The 22,086-nt window shown below is 39.9% G+C and overlaps 2 protein-coding genes across 4 annotated transcripts in view; one reads left to right on the forward strand and one right to left on the reverse strand.

Moving 5' to 3' along the window:
- JAZF1 (JAZF zinc finger 1) overlaps window positions 1-2,520 on the forward strand; it is a 189,285-nt gene extending 186,765 nt beyond the window's left edge. Inside the window, exon 5 of the mRNA XM_057424868.1 lies at window positions 1,370-2,520. Coding sequence (XP_057280851.1) covers window positions 1,370-1,546 — 177 coding nt within the window. The 3' untranslated portion in view covers window positions 1,547-2,520. The remainder of the gene's footprint in view (window positions 1-1,369) is intronic.
- A 2,033-nt stretch (window positions 2,521-4,553) lies between these two features.
- Window positions 4,554-22,086, reverse strand: part of TAX1BP1 (Tax1 binding protein 1) — a 59,357-nt gene continuing 41,824 nt past the window's right edge. For 2 of the 3 annotated variants that reach the window (XM_057424862.1, XM_057424864.1), the window contains 8 exons: window positions 21,987-22,080; window positions 20,709-20,827; window positions 19,308-19,433; window positions 17,842-17,913; window positions 14,319-14,493; window positions 13,812-13,960; window positions 6,319-6,404; window positions 4,554-5,692 (listed from right to left, as the gene is read on the reverse strand). In XM_057424862.1, coding sequence (XP_057280845.1) covers window positions 5,491-5,692; window positions 6,319-6,404; window positions 13,812-13,960; window positions 14,319-14,493; window positions 17,842-17,913; window positions 19,308-19,433; window positions 20,709-20,827; window positions 21,987-22,080 — 1,023 coding nt within the window. In that variant the 3' untranslated portion in view covers window positions 4,554-5,490. The remainder of the gene's footprint in view (window positions 5,693-6,318; window positions 6,405-13,811; window positions 13,961-14,318; window positions 14,494-17,841; window positions 17,914-19,307; window positions 19,434-20,708; window positions 20,828-21,986; window positions 22,081-22,086) is intronic. The other variant, XM_057424863.1, reaches the window with a different exon arrangement.

Genomic DNA, 22,086 nt, shown 5'->3' on the forward strand with positions numbered 1-22,086 from the left:
TGGTTTCTTCCTAGGAGAAGCTGTAACGAGAGGCATTTTGCTTTATTTCTCTAAAACTCCAACCTTTTAGTGGAAGCAGTGAGAGACCACAGGAAGACAACTCCTACATCAGGCAGTATCACGACAGCTATTGAGAGCACAACAGCTTCCCCAGTTTTGGCCAGAAATAGGTGTAAAGGAGGACAGGGCTGTGATTTTGGTTTATGTGTTAGCAAGATGTTTCATTACTGTAGCAGAGGTGCTGCCTGTTTGATGACCTTGCCAGTGTACCAGTGTGTTGCGGTGCCATCTCTTGCTCTTTGTCCTCAAACCAGTGGAGATCAGTTCTGAAGTTGTGGCTGTAGAATATTCCCAAACAATAGCTGTTTTGCAGATGGCTTTTCTGGATTGTTTTGAGTGCCCTGTGTAACTCTTTGGGCTGAGTGTTCCCTGCAGTTAATTCTTTGGAGACAATGTGCAAACTATCAGAATTTGCTGGTGCCTAAAGACATATCTCAAAACAATGACACAGAACGGAACAAACACACCATGGGGGGAGCTGCAGCTTTTTGAAGAAGTGTGACTTGAGTCTTCATGCCAATTCTTTGTTTGCTTGTAAATGAACCTCTGAATAAAATTTGTCAGTGCTATAGGGAAAAAATGTCAGGAAGGCAAAAAAACATCCATATACGAGGCCATTAAACAGTGGTTTTTTGGAAAATACATTATGAGATGATGATCAGAGGGCTGAAGCACCTCTGCTACGGAGACAGGCTGAGAGTTGGGCTTTTCAGCCTGGAGAAGAAAAGGCTTTGGGGAGACCTCAGCGGTTCCAGTATTTAAAGGTGGCCTATAAGAAATCTGGAGAGGGGATTTTTACAAGGGCATGTAGGGACAGGACATGGGGGAATGGCTTTAAACTGGCAGAGGGGAGATTTAGGTTAGATATAAGGAAGAAATTCTTCACTGTAAAGGTGGCACAGGGTGCTCAGAGAAGCTGTGGCTGTCCCATCCCTGGCAGTGTTCAAGGCCAGGTTGGACAGAGCCTTGAGCAACCTGATCTAGTGGAAGGTGTACCTGCCTGTGGTAGGGGGTTGGAATTATATGGTCTTTAAGGTCCTTTCCAACCCAAACCATTCTGTGATGATTCAGTGAAATAGAAGTCAGAATTAGGCAGGCAAGTTCAGTACATTAGAACCACATAAATTGTTTTCCTTCCTGTCCCATCTCGTATCTATCTTGAAAGCACAACACGTGCACAACACCCCGCAGGAGTTCCAAGTCGTTTGTGTGATGCTGCCTGTGCCATTAACAAGTTCTTGCTTTTTAATCGGAAGCTCAGCTGTTCCCTGCCCACATGACCACTAACGTTTTCCTTTCTCGCTCACAGAATGTGAATGGTATAAAGTACCATGCCAAGAATGGCCACAGAACGCAAATCCGCGTACGTAAACCATTCAAATGTCGCTGCGGAAAGAGTTACAAGACAGCTCAGGGCCTGCGGCACCACACAATCAATTTCCATCCCCCCGTGTCTGCTGAGATTATCAGGAAGATGCAGCAATAACATGCTGGTCACAAACGTGCCAAGAAATCCTCACCAGCAGTTGCTGATTTTGAGAACAGCCACCTTTTTCAGGGGAAGCATTCAGCAACCCTTTCAAAAACAAAAATTAAATGCATGCTTTAAAATTTTCTGTAATTTTGGAATGATGTATCTTTGTAGAGTTAATGATTTTGTACATTTGCACATGTAATCATCATACCCATGTTCATTACTTTGAGATAAGGTGCTATCAAAGCTAGAGGTTCTCCAGAACACTTTTCTCCAAAACAAAACCCAGAGGAAGGGGGGTGGGTTGCCTATTGAGTTGTCCTGAGGCGGGAATCGGTGCAAGAGGAGGTGAGGGGAGCTTGGCATTGGCACCCGTTGGAGATGATTGTACCGTGACAGAGACTTCCAATGCGTGCAAAACCAAACTGACACCACCCGCATCAGACTAGCGCTAACATGCCTTACGTAACGGAGCTAGCGTGGAGTAGCAAGTCTTTTAGGTAACGGGAATATAAATAAGAAAGAATGTTTAACATAATATGCTAAAAATATTTTCATACTTAAATAACATACATACGAAGGTGTGCTTGCTGTATTTTATATTATCTTGCAAATCTCTTTTCTTTTCTCCCTCTTGAAGTGCGGACACCCTTTGCCATTCCAACTAGTAAACAATCACTTTAGCATTAGAAATTGCTCCTTTTCTTTTGGACAAGATTCATCTTACGTTCACGCCCATCCAACTTTTGAGGACCAATATCCCAGTCCAACAAAATACCCATGAACTATCTATTAGAAAGACACTTGGAAATACTTAAGTGCAAATTTATGTGTGTGTGAGAAACAATTATCTTCATCCCAGATGAAGTTTTAAAGCACTTTGTAGTTCTCTATTGCCAACAGATTTAATGTTTTATGTGTTGCCAATTCTTGCAACTACTGTACGAGCATGTGCCTGTGGTTGCAAATAAAAATTACAAAGCCTATGCCTGGTTTAAGGAGGTCCATTACTTGTGCAAGGGAGTTCCTAAAGCCGCTCCCTCATGCTCATTGTATTTGAGATTTTGTGTGGGTTTTTTTTGCTTCTCATCATAGGTTGCTGCATTCCCGTTGGAAGTGTCTGTTTAGCTTTACTGTTATTTTGCTGAACTATGACATATGAGCCTTACTGAAAGATTAAGTGCTTCTTGCAGCAGGTGGTCAGAGACTGACTTAAAAGTGAGCACTTCGTGTCTGGACCACGCCTGAGCACATGCTGCTCACCAGCCTGCCCCTAGCATTCCACTCTCACACACATGGTTCCTGCCATGGAGCTGCCCCAGAGCTGAGGTGGGCATCCCCCAGCACGGAACAGGACCAGCTCACGGCATTAACCACAGGGATTGCCTTTGCTCAGTTCCTGTTAAGTGCAAACGCAAGCTCAAATGAAGGAGGAATGAGCTTTCCCCTCCCTTTTTCCCCAAAGTTAAATGAAAACTCTGTCAGGATGATAATTACCTGTTCTCCTGCAGAGTGGAAGTCTCATTAAAACACTTTGGCATCAGCCTAATGCCCAAGCATGTGGAACACTCTAATTGAAACAGACCATCACTTTGTCAAACCCCGGAGAGGTGACTGTGGTTGCATCGTGCAGGGCTGTGAGACACGTTCAAGGGGTGATCCAGACATGTGAGGCCCTGGGCAGCTGCTTCTACCTTCTGCAGCTCTGGCCAACAGCTCAGCCTCAGCTCTGCTCCTGGCGCAAGAAACCACAGGCTGGGTAAGTTCCTCCAACAGCTGAACAGTCGTAAAATGTCCTTGTTGCATGTAAATTCCTTTCGACTATAAAACGAAATTCCAGTTTCTATTTACCTACTCATTGTGACAGTATTATTAAACAGGTAAAGATGGGACTATTTTGTTATACTGTGTATAGTGAATGTATTGTACCGTGTCTGTGAAAAGTGTGCTTTAAATTATATTTTCATATGTTTTGTTGGGGACAAAGTACTTTAAGTTTGAAAGTGACAGAGGTTTGTTTTAGAACTGAAGGCAACTTAAAGAATTCCTGTCAGGAAAGCTGCTTATAAATGTAAATCAAATCACATTTAAAATAAACTGCCTCTGACCTAAGAAGCCTGCTCTGCACTCATTCTTAACATTATTAAAGAGTTCTTGGGCTGTGCATAGTCTTTGTGTATTTTGCTTTGGTAGCATTAAACACCACCAGGGCCCTGGTTACCTGAGATTGTGTAGGGATGGCACAGGTCACCTCCTAAGGGTAGAATACAGGCTGCTTTTCTCCTGGAGGTTCATCAGCAATGAAGCAGCTGTCACTGTGAAAGGAGGATCATTAACATTGTAGTTGGGGGAGGCTGGGCCAGAGGCTTTTGGCTTCTGCCATGTACCTGCAGCCTCCCTGGGTAAGTTAGTACAAGCAAACACATCAGGGCAGCTGTTTCATGGGGAAGCTTTTGAAGTAGCACCCTGTACACACACACGCATCTCGTAAGAGAAGGCCCCACTTTGGCACAGCCCACTGAGGGACCCCAACCCGAGATTTCCTGAAGTCTTTAATACGATGATTAACAGTAGTTTGGGTTTAGAGCCTGTTCTAAGGGCTTCCATATACTGCCGAGTTACAGAGAAAAAAAAAGTCTCTCAAGCCCTCCACACCTTACCTCAGACCGTCTCTCGACATGAAGTTCACAGCTACAAACCCCTAAGGTTTACAGTGGGACAGAAGGAGTGACGCAGTAGTTGTTGCCCGAGACACTGCGATTTATCCTTATCAGGCAGTTTTCAATAGCCCCTGCATCAAGCCAGGATAGCGCATGTGTTCACAGGAGCACTGGAGGCAACAGATCCTACGCACAGCCTCCAACCCCGAGTCTCTCAAACAAAGAATATAAATAGACATGAGCAACAGTTTCTTTGCCATGCAAAGCTCAAACATCATTTACTACAGGTCAAGGTAAAGGCCAAACTCCTATTTTAGTTCAAAACAAGCAGTGGGAAAAAGAAGGGACCGCCACCTCCATGAATTAATTTTGCTTTTAATGTAACAAGACTACTGTACAACAAGTGGAAAGCAAATTTACTTAATACAGTTAAAGTAAATTTAAAATGTTGAGATATACACACATGGGTTTACTTCCTGCAAAGAAATACATGAAGTTAAAACGCAGGAGGGTTTAAAAGTCCTAAGCCAAAAGGAACACAAGTCACTGGTGAAAACAGAACGATATTTCCTACTGACAGCAGTTGCACTGTAACAGCGATGACTTTTATTAAACAATTACTTGTAGGCATTTAAGCACAGCTGTTTCTTCCAACTCAGAGATACCACCCTAAGGTACAAATTAATTGAACGCTGTCCCTTAGGGCAAACATTCTATATGTAAGCCTGAAGTATTTGCTATTCCTTTTGCTGCAAGCATGTCGCCTCACAGTACATGCACCTATGCTTCAGAAACATACTAGAAAACTGTATTTTGGTAGAGTAAGTCATGGAACTTTCTGATTTAATTGTTACTCAAAATAAAACTACATGGGTTTGGTAGGAGAAACACCTGTTAATTCCATTTTTAATCGTGCTTCAGTCACCATGGTCAAGAGAAACCACGGATGGTTTGGTGACTTCATTTTAAGGAGCTGAAGAGCATCATGAAGCCAGTCTCGTCTTCTCTGAGGCTAAATCATTCCCATGTCCTTGCAAACTTTGCTAAACAGGGGAATAAATAAGCTACAGCCACAACATGGGGGGAGGGGGGTTGTGGAGTTTTTAGTATCATCTTAGGTAGAGAGAGGAGATACCCCAACGGCGGCTCACAGCCCCCATCTATCCCGGCTCCCCTTAGAGTGTATCTGCTTTGACTCAGAAGTTTGCCCTGTTACATAAAAGCTGCACTGGTTTTGCTCCATCGATGGACTACTCGGGGGAGGTGGGTTAAAGCTACACGGCAAAACACGAGTATTTAGTCAAAATTCAGTACGTTCTGATCGAAGTGCGTCTGGACGTGCCGCTCAAAGCCCTGCTGGTCATAGTCGGGTGGGAACTGCTCGCTGCACATGGGGCACACCTTCCAGTGGCTCTCCACGTGTTCCTCAAACTTGCTCTGATCGTAGTTGGGTGGAAACATCACATCACAGAGAGGGCACTTCTTGTGGAGGTAAAAGCTGCAGGAGGAGGCGGAGGGAAAGGAGGACACGGTTATTTAATCTGTTATTGCAAAACAAAACACAGAAGCAGGACCTTGCTGCTGCCGCCATGAACAGCTTTACTAGAAACCTAACTCCACTCAGACTTTATAACCAAGCAAGGATCACACTGTTAATTTAAGTGTCTTTGCCGAAAATCCTCCGTGCAGTTCCAGTAGTTTTACACAGGAATTCCAGAATAACCTGGCATTTTAAAAGTGACACAATTTTGACCTAACTCCAGCTACTGCTGAATACAAATCTATTGAAAGTCTTAATGGCAGCGCAGATTCATGGGAAACCACTCTCCCTGCTCATAAATGCTTTCTCTTAGCAAACATAACACTTTATAAAAGCTCTAAACTTGGGTTCACAATTAGGTTGCAAAGAAACAGAAGTTATTCATTCATTCACTACAAAAGTTATCTAAATTCTGTCAAAATGAGGTGCAGCACAAGCAGCCTACCCAGCCGCACAGCATATTCTCTCTTAGCTGTAACCCAAACATGCACTGAAATTGCTTTTCAGTTCCATCATCTCCACTGAGAAAGGATCTAGTTACAGAGGAACCCACCCACACCATTAAAATCAAAGATAACATTTACCTGGAATCAAAGCAGAAACCCGCTCCCCGTTCATGCAGGAGGAGACCTGGGGGATCAGGAGCAGAAGGTGCATTGTTGTCATCATCCTATTAAAAAAAAAAAAGCAGTAGTATTTTAAATAACACGTACTAGAAACAGGTTTTTTTAACTCCTCCTCACAGTTTTTCGTTATAAACACAGATGAAATCTACCTCTCATCATCTCTGCAGCAGTAGTTTTACTCTGCTGTACAAACGGGGGATGCGGTTAATGTACATGAAAAGCTAAACCCAAGCTGCCTTTTGCCAGGTACCCAGAGCAGACACTGGTGCTGGCAGGGCCCAAACACTGCTGCTCACAGGGCAGCTGTGGGAACACAGGTCACCTTGCTGCAGAACCCAGGGTACAGGCAGAGCAGGAAAACCTGTGCTGAACTGGATGCAGGGCACCATGCTACAAGCTCATCACACTGAGAACCCCACCTGCAGTCCTGCACCCAGCTCTGGGGACCCCAACATAAGAGGGACATGGACCTGCTCAGGCAAGACCAGGCCACGAATACAATCAGAGGGCTGGAGCACCTCTCCTATGGAAACAGGCCGAGAGAGTTGGGCTTGTTCAGCCTGGAAAAGGAGGACTGGAGAAACCTGGAGAGGGACTTTTTACAAGAGCCTGTAGGGACAGGACAAGGGGGAATGGCTTTAACCTGCCACAGGGGAGACTGAGATCAGGCATTAGGAAAAAAATTCTTCCTTGTGAGGGTGGTGAGGCACTGGCACAGGGTGCCCACAGAAGCTGTGGCTGCCCCATCCCTGGCAGTGTTCAAAGCCAGGTTGGTTAAGGCCTTGAGGAACAATCTAGTGGAAGGTGTCCCTGCCCATGGCAGGGGGTTGGAACTTTAAGGTCCCTTCCAACCCAAACCATTCTGTGATTTATCAAGAGCTAAAACTCAAGCCCTACACAATCATGTCAGGCTTTAAAAATCTGTCAATGTGGATTTCAGCAAAGGGAAAAGATGCTGATACTCATCCACATGGTGGCCTCCTGCCAGTCAGTTCCCAGCGATCTTCCTACGCTGCTCCCACCAGCCAAACACATCATAGGCTTCACACTACCACTGGCCCATCAGCTCAACTGTGCTGTTTGTCTGCTCCCTCTAACACCACAGAACCTGCTGCTGCAGCTGCACTGAGCAGGGTGGCCCCACTGATGGACAAGCAGGTTTGCCTCTCAGGGCAGGAAGGCAGGTCAGGCTCTAGGGAACATGCTGCTCCTCACATCTTTCAGAAGGAGAAAGAGAGCTGCCAGCAACAGGAAATTCTCAGGCAGGAAAGTGAAGAACACCTCCGGAAATGGGATTCTGAGAGCTACCCTCTGACAAGCAACGGTCAGAGTACTTGGGGTTTGCAGGTTTGGGGGATGGGGTTTTATTCTGTGATGACATCAGTAGAAATGAAGATTTAAGTAACCACAGTGATGCACACAGACATTGTGAGGGGAAGAAATCAGCACAAGAGGAAAATAAACTGAAGGAGGAGTTACAAAATCAGAACTGTGTTTGTAAACCCATTCTGTATGCAGTATCAACCTACTCATTGCACAGCACCTTGGGTCTGGTTCTGCCAATGATAACACAGCACAAAACCTACTCAGGGTGGGAATACAGGTAAATCCAGCAAGATTTTTGGAACTCCAAGTCCTGGATCGTTTTCCTTTTCATCTCAAAGACACCTCACATGCAGGAATTAAGAATTACTTAGCTGATCTTCAAAACTGAATGTGCATGGGACCATCTATTCCAGCAGACATGCTGCATGTTTTCTACATGTAACTAATATGTGCACTCAAATATAGGTCATTTTTAGGCTAACATGCTTTGTCCTTATGAAGAGTTAATGGAAAAAGGGCAGGATGGAGAGATTCCCTCAATATTTCTGTTCTCCTGACAACAGCTGGTTAGTTTCAACCATTTAACATTTCCATTAAGCAGAGTGGGGCTTACAGTGACAGATGCTAGCAACAGACGTATTTCCTGTCTAACTTGCTTGCTTTGCACCTGCAGTAAAAAAGGCATATGGGGTTTAAAGTATTATTTGTTCCTTTGGGCACAAAAGAGATGGGACCTATGTACAGAAGAAGAAAAACTATTCCAAGTGTTACAATGCTACAGCTTATATAGCACCAAAACCACAACAAATATGCTGAATACCAGACTAAGCACATCAGGACTTCTCTGCAAAAACAAATGTGTATCTTCCTCCAAAACCAAAAACAGTTCCACTACAAACAAGGGCCTACCTAACATTTACATCCTTACAAAATACTTTCTTATACATCTTTACTGTTTGTCACTCAAAACACAGGGCAGTTTTATCACAGCGCTTACTAATACCTGGTTACAAATTACAAGGTATATGAACTGTTTCTTCAGCAAAAGGGCTTTTCAGCCTCAAATTCCTTAAGTTATATATTCATTTAGTATATAAGGGCATTAACCCAAATTCTGTGGCTAGCATGATGCAGATGGGTCTCTTTTCCCATTCAAAATTATTAAGCCATTCAATAAACCCCAACTTTTGGAAAGGTTCTTTGCACAAACCTGAAAGGAACTGCTGACCTAAGCTGTAACAACCCCAGAACTCATCACCCCTGCGGTGAGCTGCCCTCCACACAAGTCTTAGAGCACCACAGATACTTCCGTTTCCCCATCAGAAAAGCAAACCTGTCTTTATGCAGGCATCACACAGAGATTAAAATGTTCTGAGCAGCAAGTGAAAGATGTTCACATTACACAACTGGAAGTGCTCTCACCAATGCCATCCTCCATCTGTATCAGCGGTGTCAGCAGAAACAGACTGCTTTAGCATCAGCCGCCCCACAGGCATGTTCCTGCTCTACTACCACAGTCCATGGGAAACCCATGATTTTAATTAGAATTCAGAGTCTTGTGGATTCAGTCTTGTGGATTCCAGTTAAAATCCTTGGATGGGTTTATGGATTTATGCAAAAGTCTGCCATTTAAAAAGCTTATTTAAAAAGAAGTCAGCCCTGCCTGTTCACTTTATACAACAGGTTACTAGGCGGGGGGGGGGGGGGGTTAGTCTGTTCTGGGTAGGTGTTTCATATTACTTACTCTAGTTCATTTAGCTACTAGTCAGAATTTTGCCCCCCCTTTTGTTAAACTCAAAAGAACACATTTGGGTTACTGCTAGTCACCTGGTAAGATAAAATGATTTACATCATTTGTCCTTTCCTTCAGCATCTGGCAAGTGTGATGCCCTACCAGGTACAATATAACATTCCTCCTCGTTCCTTTCAGAGGAACTGATTTGAACCGAGAGTATGATGCTTTCCCCTACATGGGCACTATCCCACACTGCTACCTTGTTGGCATGTGCTTCAACCAAAGGCAAGCACAAGTTACTGACATCAGAAAAGGCTTTTTTTAAAAACTTTGGTATGCCCTAGGGATACAGCTTTCTCATGACCCAGTTCAATTAACTTTACAGTTAACTTTTACAAACCATACAGTGGGTTCTTTATGTAGTGGCTTCTGACATGTGCACCATGTGAAAATGACAACACTAAATTCATACTACCCTGTTAAGATAGGGAAAGTCTGTTTCTTCAGTGTACTTTTGCTCTTCACCAAGTATATAAAGAAAGATCCCTTCTTTAGTTATGCTTAATCCAAACAGGAACAACAGAAATCTACATTAAGCATAGATCGAGGTGCTTATTGTGGAGATTACTCTATAATCAAAGAATGGTCAAACAGTAACAGTGAGAACCTTACCTTAGTCTGAAAGTATTTCACAGCCATTCTAATTACAAGTTACAGTAAACAGTATACAAGCACCAATAACTAAAATTCTAATTCACTGCCCTGGGGCAACTTGGAACTTGTGGAAAACACACACCACCTCCCATTGTATTGGGCTCTGACAGCTACTTTTCAATCCATTTTTTGTCCATTTCAGATGGACAAAACTCCTGAAGTGCACAGTGTAACACAGAGAACTCTATGAAGGGAGGAGGGGTCCTACTCATCCTGGTCCACAATCACTTAGGTGCCCGGTTTCTTCCAGCTAGTATAACCAATGATACAGTATTTATTCTAATGAGGTTGTAAAGCATATGCTTTTCAACCTGACACTTAAAAACCAGTCACTCTCCCATGGTAAAACAAGCCACCCCCTAACGACTCATAAGCCGGAATGAGAAGGCATTAGCTGAAGCTGCTTTACAGGAAGAGTCAGACAGCAACTGCTAGGACACCAGGCCTCAATGGCTTGGCCTATGCTGTATTTTAATAGGCATCAGCTTACTCTCAAGACCCCACGGTCAAGTCACCCAAGTTATTTGGACAGAAGCCCATGCTTCATATTCTGAGAGAGAGACAGCTTAAGCTGCCCTTTGCACACGCCCGGAGCCAGCTTTCTCGCACTACAGTCTGGTGACTAGAGACATAGCTGCACATACTTGGTCCAGGACCCCTACGGTGCCCTGCAGTGATGTAACACAGTAGGTACATGGCCTCAGCTCCTTCCAAAAAGTCTGCTATCAGGCACCCACCACCTGGCACTGTGGTTATGTAGCATGACAAGTGCCAGGCCTTCCAAGTTCCAAAGTTTGGATAATGAGGTTAACAAATTATAAAGGATGCCTTTAACATCGCGACTTACCTATTATCACTAGACTGTAACTCTGACTCTTTAACCACAATGAGTTCCACAGATTATATGTATCAAAGATAAATATCTGCATTCCACAATAAAGCATGAAAAAAAAAGAGGAGGTTTGTCACTCAAAGAGGGAGAAGGGAAAGCCAGACACTGCCTGTCAGAAACAAGCACAACTCACCTAGTTTTACCAAAACTAACCAATTTTGTCTCAAGCACTGCTTTCATAATCGCAACTGCAAGCAGTTCCAAGATTGCCAAACAGAATTAGAAACAAAGCCATGTGATACTGTACAAAACCCACAGATTTAAACAATCCGCATCTGTGATTTCTACAGAGCATTTTAACATGCCACAACTAAGTGAACTGATACCCATCTTAAGATTTAAACAGTAAATGAACAGACACGCTGCTGATGCATATTATGGGCAAAGTGGAAAGAGTAGCACATATGTTTTCTGTCTGTGATTCAGCTCTGCTGTGGGAGTGAAACCAATCCTCTCTGCAAGCAGTCTGGTCTCCGAAGAAGTACCCAGATACCAACTGCTCCTTTTATGTCTACCCTATATGGGAGATAGTAATTGGCTGCCAGGGTAAGATCAGGCTAATGAAGTGGAGTGAGGGTTTTTTGCTAGAAGGCCATTTTGGATTCCTGTCCTGGTTGTCAGTGCCCAGAAGTCACGCTTTTCATCCCCCACAAGCTTACTGTGACTAACAGCATTGTTTAAAGGTCTCAGGATAATTATTCTGGGCTTACTGCCAACTGTAATCAGGACCACTTTTCTCAAACTCTCACTTTCATATATGTAAGTTTTGTTTATGGATTTCTCCCGTACATAACTGCTTCTAGAAATTATTTGCTCCAAATGATTACATTTTGGTCAATTATGGGAGCATGAGCAAATGGAAAGCTAGTGCTGAGTAGACGATGGCAGGAACTTGTGGCAATTTCTACACAAAATTGCCACTGTGTGTGTGCTCATCTGGCATGATTAACACAGACCAGCTTATCCCTCTCAAAAATCACAGTTCAACTGGCCTAAGAGTTCAAAAAGCTAAAGCTACAAAGAATTCTGGAGTCTTAGAGTCACACAAAACTGATGTTTTTTCTCATCAACCAAATGCATGGCAGTTCCCATTCCCAAGAAACAAAATTTCATGAGAAACAAGGATTGGAACACAACAGCAACATTAAAAAAAAATTCTGATGTGTTTGCATATGTATCCTTTCTCAGTCTACAACTCAGTAACTGAAGACAATTTCCCCTTGGTTATGTCTTTAAACACTGCACTAGAGCTGGTTTATCTTTGACATATTATTAAGTCTCTCTGGAAAGATTCCTGTAACTATCCATTTCCAAGTAAATCTGAACACTACACATACTATTTTTTTTTGGTAGGAGCAAGCAACTGAATCTTATCTGAAAGCAAAAAATAAAGACCTAAATTATTTGATTTAAAAGCACCTTTTCTCAAGCTGAACTTTATTTAAGCCTGTTATAGTCCATCTCATTACAAAATTCCAAGCTGTGTCTGCAAATGAGCACAAGACTCGAGCACTGTTTCTCCTGGGTTTGCAAGAGGGCAAAGCACATAGATCAGAAAGAACACCCTGCTAATTAAACTGAAGCAGATGACTAAAGAAGAGCTTGTCATATGTAATATCTACGTCAAGAATGATCAGATTAAATATGCAAAATGTGAAGTAAAGGTGGGGAACAGCATTAATCTCGCATTCTAGATCTTGAACAGGCTGCAAAAGTTCTGACAGTTTCTCTAATTATTCACAGTAATGGACACTGGGGCCAAAAGGTAGGAGGGAGAAACACATTTTTCTCCATTATAGGTGCTGAGCACCAGGGCTAAAATCATGCCTCTCTGAACACTGATCAGCTTCTGCAAAGGTTAATAGCAATTAAAAGTGGCAAACTAGACTAAATGAGAAATGGGTCATGATACCACTGTACTTGCAAAGAGCACAATACTTTGCAGAAAGGTATTCCTTGTTTAATATTTTTGAAGGTGCAAGAGTACTTGGAAAAAGAAAGAGTAATAAGTCTGTTCCTGTTCAAATGAAGACATACAGTCCAGTGTACAACAGAAGACAATTTTTTATACCAGAACAAGCAAGTTAACTGTACTAAAAAGCTAACCAGTTTCTACTTAAAACATAAAGCCCTAAAAAGGGAATCAGTGAGAATCTGTCACCTTCAGCTAAATCAACTTTAGGTAACGGTCAATTAGTTCTTCCAAGTCCATGTCTAATAGTAAAAACCATTCAAAATGTAGATTAGTATATGCATATTAGCAAAAGAGAACAAAAGATTAATACATTAGAAGGAGATTCGGATAAAGAACTGATTTTCATTCAGCATTCAGCTGAAAATGCTAGTATCAGAACCATTTTCATTTGTATTTGTTCTCTTACAATTTAGTTCCTATATACAAATTATAAAATGAGTAAGAGGTGGCTACATTTTGAGCCCTCATTCTACCACACAGGAGAGAAAAATCAGAATCAGTTGAGATTACTTGGATTCTTCAACTTTAGTATTTAAAAAGATAAAGCAGATGCTACTGTCCTAATACCAAACAAGCTGTCAGTTACCCAAGAGACTGGAGGAACAAGTATATTATTATCACTTGATGCAGAGTTTTCTCCTTCAAAGCAAGCAAAAATTCATCTAAAACATTCTTCAGGGAAAAGAAATAAAAAACCAACGTGGATTTACGTAAGAACAGGCTTCTCAGACACTGAAAACCAATGTGCAACTCTTGATTACTCAGTAGTAAATATATCGAGGAAAAAAAATAATAAAAAGGTAACTTGCATTGCTATCCTCAGGATCTTCTAAACCATCAGGCCGACTAAGATTGCGTGAAGGCTGACTACACACTACATCATCTTCTAGCTCCCAAAAGGAAGTTCTAACAGGTGGTCTTTGGATCTCATCAGGATTGAAAGCACCATCTGCTCCATCTGAAGGAAAAAAAAAAAAACCAAATAATTAAGAGCATTTTTTTCAGTAGAGTTTGTGCTTTGAGATTACAGATGTGCTTCCTTACATTTAAAAATCAAGACTTACACATTTTCAGTTTAGATAAGATTAAATAATAGAAATCACCTCTTTCAAACGGTGCTTCTTTAAAACTTTGTTTATCTTACTGATTCTCATCAGTAAAATAAAGGCATTTTATTGATTCTCATCAATCAATAAAGGCTCTGTATATCAGTACAAAGATTGCTGATACTCAACCTGCATTAAACAAGCCATTGCTTTTGAAACAGTAAGAGAGAAATTATATGGGGGGTGAGGAGTGCAGGGTAATTTACTTACCTCTTCTCTCCTGAATTGCATAGGGGTTTCCATATTGCAATACTGGTAGTCTACTTGGCACTGCAGGAACTGGTCCATTTTCCTCTGAATATGGGTTGCGAAAATGTAATGTCTGTTGTGAAATCTGTCCTTCCATCATCCTTCCAGCTTGATTTCCTGGTGTCCTATCAAGTTCCTAAATAATGCAAAGTTTAAGATGTAATTAACCTAGAGAGTCCTAGTAAAGTTTCTTCTTAGTGAGCATGAGAGAAAGGCTAGTTTGCAGGAGCACTCCGAAGAAAATACTGTTACTCAGTGGAAATCTCCCTCAAAAAACAAAATAGCATGGCAGAAAGGCCACAAGTATGCACAATTGAAAATGTAACTCTTCCAAAAATTAGTATACTTAAAACTCTAGGTTCTTGCATATAACCCATAAAGATTATAATAACTATTATAAACTGCTAAAGGGTTTTTACAACTTACAAACCATTGTAAGTCTAAGCCAATATATATGCTAAAAGACAGTAATTAAAGTGACTTCAGTGTGATCACCACACCAGCTGTAATTGATCCAAAGAAGTCTCTCATCCTCCTGTTGAATAACACAGATTAAGGGAAGGAGATCATGTATGCCAAGAACAGCCAAAGGAATATACCATTTACCAGAACCAAGCAAAACATTCTGAGATGTTGAAATGAAAATAATAATTTAAAAATAGAGATTGTGAAGAGAGAGATGCTTTCCAATCATCTTGTTATTTCTGGTTAGCATTTTCTTTTGGGTTCTCTTGGTTCAGGTATTTGCTAATGTAATGTTAACAGAAACCTCAAACATGGAAGTGTGACTTTTCCTCAAGACTTTAAAGTGAAACTAAAAGCCAAGACTTCAACTACATGGGAAGTAAAATGTCTCAATTATTCAAAGCAACAAAAATATGTTTTTCTTAGGAAACAGGTAAACTTCATCCCAAACTCTAGAACACAAAAATGCAAAAATCAAGTAGCAACAGCTAATCTGAAAACAAAACACCACTCAAACGAAAAAAGACTGAAATTACACATTTCTTGCTCTGTATGTACTATCAGGTTTCAGACATAAAAGGTTTAGACTCCAATAGTATCATCACAAAGGCATATTCAAACAGGAAAAAAAGCAGTATCTACAAATGGCAAGGCAGCTTACAGAAAGTTTTGGAGCACCGGCCATAAAGACAGTAATATTTCTTATAGAAAACCCTTCTAATAACACCCTCCAAGTAAAATATCCTCCTGCAGATACGATATAAAACTATGTTAGCGTTAATTTAGATTTACAGACTAAATCGTATATATGATTTAAATGATTAGTGTTAAATGGTTAGGATTACATCCTAAAGTTTTAGTGAGCATGTAAAATCTAAATAGTTCACCTTCACTCCATACAAAGCAGGAACAATTAATTATCAGTGAAATTAAGATTTTCCTTTCTAAATCCAATTTATTCTGCAATATGAAAACAGTTTGGACTGAGAGGCAGCAGCATTAATATTTTAATTTTAGCATCACATAAGAGTAAAACAGAACGTAGATCAAAGTAACTGTAAAAAGGTAAAGCAGCCTTAGTCAGAAGCTGGATAGCAAGGATTAAGACTTATTTTAAAAAAAAGGCCATATAAGTATGTAAATAAAATAGAAACCAAGTCATTTTATAGGTTTGAAGAGACAACAAATGAACATTTTTAGCATGCTCTGTTTGGTGACATTTATAAACAAACACTGATAATGGAGTATAAATTGAAAAGCTGTTTACTGTACCGTGCTTAACCTTTAAATCATGGTTCCAGTCTAGCAAGGCACTTTGATTCTTGTTTGTAATGTAAATATCTATAAATTTCGTAGACGAAGTTCTAAGCTTTTATAAACTCCATACATTATTACTACGTTTGTTCTTCTTATGTGGGGTGTTTAAAGTTACTCCCTCCAGCTAAACTAGGTTCATCAGAACTCTACTTTTATCTTGCTTTCTTTTGAGTTAGAAAAACATGGGTGATCTATTAAAAATTGCATCTTTCATTAGAAAAAAAAAAAATGAACAAATACCAGCTACTCGAGAATCTAGAATTTTACAGAACACTTAACTAGCTTAATCTGAAATTCATTTCATTTCAATTTAACAGTATGCAAATTCCTGTTGTTACCATGTCTCTGTTCATCCTGGATTTTTAAAGTAATCCCAACATTTTCACTATGTCATCCAATACTATCTGAACGTAATAAAGACATTTTATTATTTCACTTTTCAGTAAAACCTAGCTTTGATTAATTGCCATATAGTACCTTAGAGGTACTTCCAGCATTAGTATTACAGAACAAAGGATTTAACAGTAATGGTAATTAATCTGATGAGACAGTGAACTCTTCAAAAGTAGCAGTCCATTTTCTAGCACATATTTAAAAATCAGAGTACTGTTTGTGTACTGTTCTTTTCTAATAAAGATATTTTTCTGGCTGTAGTTTACCAAAGTCACTACTGTCACATGTCAAGCTGCTCTTACTATTACAAGCAGTCAGTAAGAGAACTGCAGATGTCAAAAGGATTTGGTTGTATGCACACATCATGAAAAACCTGGAGATTATACTGCTGAAATGTCTACATCTTTAGCTATAGGACAGCACTGGATAAAAGCAACAATAGTCCTAACCAGTGATGGAAAAAATAAACTGTCACACTAGGTATAAGTGTTCACATCTTATGCCAGGATTCCAAAGGGAATAACATTTACTAATTGTACTGCCCGTCAGCCAGTAACTCCCGAAAGCATCAGGGAGAGAGTCTGTCTCAAGCAAAATAAATTCCTGCAACTTTTGTTACATGATGCTCCCTTAGAGGCCAGAAAGGCTGCAGTATGAGCTTGATGATAACCTTTTCTATTTGGCCAAGCAGCACATGCACTAAACCAGTATTAGCCTCTAGATGCAACAGGGCTGAACCTCTTCAACCACGAGATAAAGAGAAGCAATGCAGGAAGGAGGCTGGAAGTCCACCAAAAACTTGTTGAAAAACAGTGATGCTGCTGATACGAGAATGAAGTACAGGACAAAAACGTGTAGGAATTGCTACATGCTGTGAACTGTACAACTAGCTGCTCAGATTATTAATTTACGCAGAGTAATTCCTATCTGCAAACAAAAAAAAATTATTTTAGGTCCTGGATGGAACAGCATTCTAGACAGGAAAAAAAGAAATCATTTTTGACACTGTAGCATTACTGTTAAATCATAGATAGAAAATATTCTAGAACACTATTACGGAACAATAAATGACAATATTTTCAAAGGCTGAGTCAGTTTTGCTGTATTATAGTCTACATTTTATTTTTAATGTATAAGTAGTACTAACAGAACTTGTAGTTTAAAATGCTAACTCACTTTGGCAAAATATCCCAATATGGAAATGTTTAAAGAGTAAACAAATTCTCACTTAAAAATAAGCTGCAATTCCTCAAACTAAAGAGCCTCACAAGTGTTAATCTACAAAATTTAACAGGAATCCTGACAATACCTTCTCACTGGTAAAGAGTTCCAACTGTGATGCCAGTTCCTTTATTCGTCTCTCTTTTTCTGCCAGCTGAACCTATATGAAAAGAAGTTTAAGGTTCCTTATTAGTGAACAGAAACTATTTCCCTGCATGTTATATTATAAAAACCAAGTTCATCTTTCAGATGGAAATCATTTTGTCTACTACAGTTACATGCAACCTCTAGTACTACTAGATCAAAACCAACTATTCTCTTAAGTTTATCTACTGGATAAGAGCAGAATGTTAGCAGCCTTTTCTTGCCAGTTTTCAGCAAAAAGTTGTGGAACCAAAATCAACTGACTGGGAAGAAAACCCTACTTTTTCTCCACCACTTGCACCCTCCCGAATGACAGTAAGTTTTGAATTGCAGTCCAAATTATTTCAATTTTGGAACAAATTATTTATTATTCCAGCTGTTGAGAAGTTAAAAAAAAACAAACTTAATTTACATTCAATTATGAATGGCAACCTATCACTACTGGTTAATAACATTTCAAAAATTGGAAAGAGTAATGTATTTTATAAAACTGAAATTAGAGCTTTGAAAAGTGTCACAGAAAGGTCAGCCTACAAAAGGGCTGATGTAAGCTGTAGAGTAATTCAGCATTTTATAAAGAAAAAGTCCTGTCATTTCTAGTGGAAGGGGATTCCGACTACAACTGATGTGGTAGCAGTTCAATTTAATCCTTGTTCATCACAATGGGCAAAAATTTACAACAGTATTCTACTCTGTCATCTACACTACCACCATCAGACTACGAAAAAGCATAAAAGCTGGTCTTACGGAAATTTGCTGCTCTTAACGTTGTTGTTGACATAAAAAAAAAAACACTTCAATACATTAAAAAAAAACACTTCAATATATGTATTACTATCACATAAACTCAAAGATTAAGGCACCTTGTAAGCTAAAGCTGCCCATTATGCTTTACTTTCTGGTGTTTGTGTTGCATCACTCTAAGACTACAGTTGAAACTCTCCACATTAAGTAATTCTCTCATGATGATTTCAAAAACAGTATATTGTATCTCTCTAGTTAGTTCAGATAAAATGTATTAGACATCACCACACTGGTGATGCAGCATGCAACATAAAGATTTTAGACAAATACACCAATCAGTAGTCCTGTTAGTACTCTAGTAAGCAATGGGAAATTGGAACTTTCTAGCCCTTTTCTTCCTGTAATACAGCATTATTTAGAGGTTTGTCTAAATCCACAATATTAAAAGACTGACAGCCATTTGGTAGTATACTTAGGTCTGTCTTACTTCAAAAGAAACATTACAAGACTCTGTTCTTTCTACAAGTGCAAAACAGAATTTCTATTTACAGCAAAAATACATTTAGTGTTTTTTCCCCATTAAACCTCATCATTACTTGAGACACTAGAAATTAAGTATGTTAAGAACATGGTACCATTCATAAAAAAAAAAAAAAAGTAACTTACTTTATACTGATCTTCCATTGCTGCCAGCTGTAATTTTATACCCTCATTGATTTTCACTTGTTCTTTCCACTTCAGCTCCAGTTTAGCTAGCTCATCAGCATAAACACTGCATTTCATCTTCTCCTCCTAGTTTATACCATGATATGAAATATTTACAATTTTGAGACTTTTCCCCTCCCACCCCAACAATGACACTAATTCCATGCTTTTACAAGACCATTTATGAATGACTTCCCCAAGTAATCAAGCCTGACTCAAGACTTTGAAAATGACAGGACCAGTGAAGACTGCATAAATGACGTTCAATACATTCTTTTCTGTGCCTGAGTGTTCAAGAAGCTGGTATTGTCTTTAGCTTCACTGTTTCACGTTTCTTTCTATCCTAACACTACACTGCAATCGTGATTATCCTTTTAGGAGTCTCACTTCAATACAAAACCTTTCCCCATGCAACTTTTGCAACTTAAATATCTTTCATCCAGAAGGTCAAAGGCAAAGCTTTCCCCAAGTATAATTACAGAAGAAATAGCCAGCAGAAGTTAAAACAGGCTCTCCATAGATAGGGTAATGAGCAGAATTACAGACAGTTGTTACATCCTGGAGAGCACATTAAAATAGAATCATCTCATTGTGATAAATAAGAGAAACAAGATGAACAGAGACAACACCCAGAAAGCATTTCTTAATTCTACAACCAGCATCACTGTTGCAGTACTCCATCATACATACATGCATACATCCAAACTGGTTAAATGAAAATCAAGTCAGGACAGGTATTAATATTTGAAGGGCATTATTTCTGTGGCTACAGCACTACTGGTGCCAAATTTGGCCCAGAGAACCACATAAATGCCTTTATGTATGACTGAGCCAAAGCTAGTAGGCAGCATTCACTCACACATCAAAGCCCCAGACAGTCAGATCTGGAGGAGTTATTATACCTGAACATTACTATACTTGCTCCACACATCAGGTGGCTTATAGCCATGTGCTGTGTTTGATTTATAAAAGCAATTACACTTCAAATACAAGGAAAAGAAGTTATTCAAAACCTTAGACATAGGAATATTTTTTGTTCACTTGTTTTCCTGAAGAGTCCTCATCTGGATTTTCTAACACAACATGTAGCAAGAGCTGACTCAATCAGAATGTGTTTCTTTACAGAATCATAAAATAGTTAGGGTTGGAAAGGACCTTAAGATGATCTAGTTCCAACCCCCCTGCCATGGGCAGGGACACCTCACACTAAACCATGCTACCCAAGGCTCTGTCCAACCTGGCCTTGAACACCACTAATGCATCACAGAAGCAAGGCAACTCAGCTGTGTAGGCTTTGTGGTTTTAAGACTTAGCACCTATAGCTACTTTCTGTTCAGCTTTCCGAAGCAGCCATTCACTTACTGCCAACATTTGCTTGCATTTCTTATACTTCTCTGTTTTCTCAGCAATTTCTTTATTCATTTCACGTACTTGCTCCTTTACGATGAATTCCGAAACTATGTCAGATGAAATAGGGCTAACTGTGAACATTGAAGAAAAAACAAAGACATTGATTTTTTTTGCTCCATAAATAAAGTCTGTATAAGAGAGATGACAGGCCAAATTTGACAGTGCATCAAGAACAGTGCTCCATGTTATCCAAGCAAATAGTTAATCAGAGGCAATCAGTATCATGTGGCTAGTAATACGCAAGATCAGCAGTGATATCAACACGTCTATGTTCAGTTCTCTCATACACTGAAAATGGAACGTAAATATACGTATACATACTACAAAGACCAACATTAAAAACAGACACCTCTCCCTTTAGCTCCCAAGAAAGTAAACACCAGAATACATATGATATAATGCTAAGTATTTTATTCTTCCATAAAAACATAGAGTGCCTCAGCAATCTACTTCATAGAATGGATAGAGTTGGAAGGGACCTTAAAGCTCATCCAGTTCCAACCCCCTGCCATGGGCAGGGACACCTTCAACTAGGTTGCTCAAAGGCCTATTCAGCCTGGCCTTGAACACTGCCAGGGATGGGGCAGCCACAACTCTGGACAACTTGTGCCAGTGCCTCACCATGCCCATGGTGAAGAATTTCTTCCTTAGAAGAATTATTAAATATATTATTATATATTTATGTTTTAGAAGATTAGCTTTCCCAGAACTTCATAGTTCATAAAAACCAAAGCCTACTTAAACATTTTCCAAGAAACCACTACTGCCTTTAAGTCATGAGAATACTCTATAGACTTGACCTTGCCATCACATAAACAGAACTTTTCAGTAAATTTGAGTTTACAGTAGAATGGTACAGTGGAGAATCCTTATACATGACTGCAAAATCTGGTAAGTTTTTGGGGGTGTTTTTTTGGGTTGGGTTTTTGTTTGGATTTTTTTACATGAATTATTAGCTTGACAAAACCATCTCTGTGTTAACTATCAAGTAGAAATTCAGTCCTACAGGTATTAACAAATATCAACTGTTTTGAAAATATAAATGGAGTAATTTATGAATGTTGCCACTTAAAGACAGAATTTTTAGATGAATTTTCGTATTTCTAATCATTGCTTTAATTAAAAAAGAACAAGCCCACCTACTTCTTACAATAAACACTATTAGGCACTACTCCACATAGACAACACTTTCAAGCTGAGACAAACAGACAAGATTTAAGCTGTTGATACCTGGAGATGCAGAAAACCTTTTGTCTGTAACGACGGCAGTAGCTGTCTCAATGTTAGACGCATTTGTCAGTTTCTGTTGATGCCCTGCAATTTTCTTTGT

The sequence above is a fragment of the Pezoporus wallicus genome, unplaced genomic scaffold (assembly GCF_028554395.1).
Source record: "Pezoporus wallicus isolate ANWC-B61680 ecotype Strahan unplaced genomic scaffold, APGP_CSIRO_Pwel_v1 contig_3181, whole genome shotgun sequence".
NCBI lineage: Eukaryota > Metazoa > Chordata > Aves > Psittaciformes > Psittacidae > Pezoporus > Pezoporus wallicus.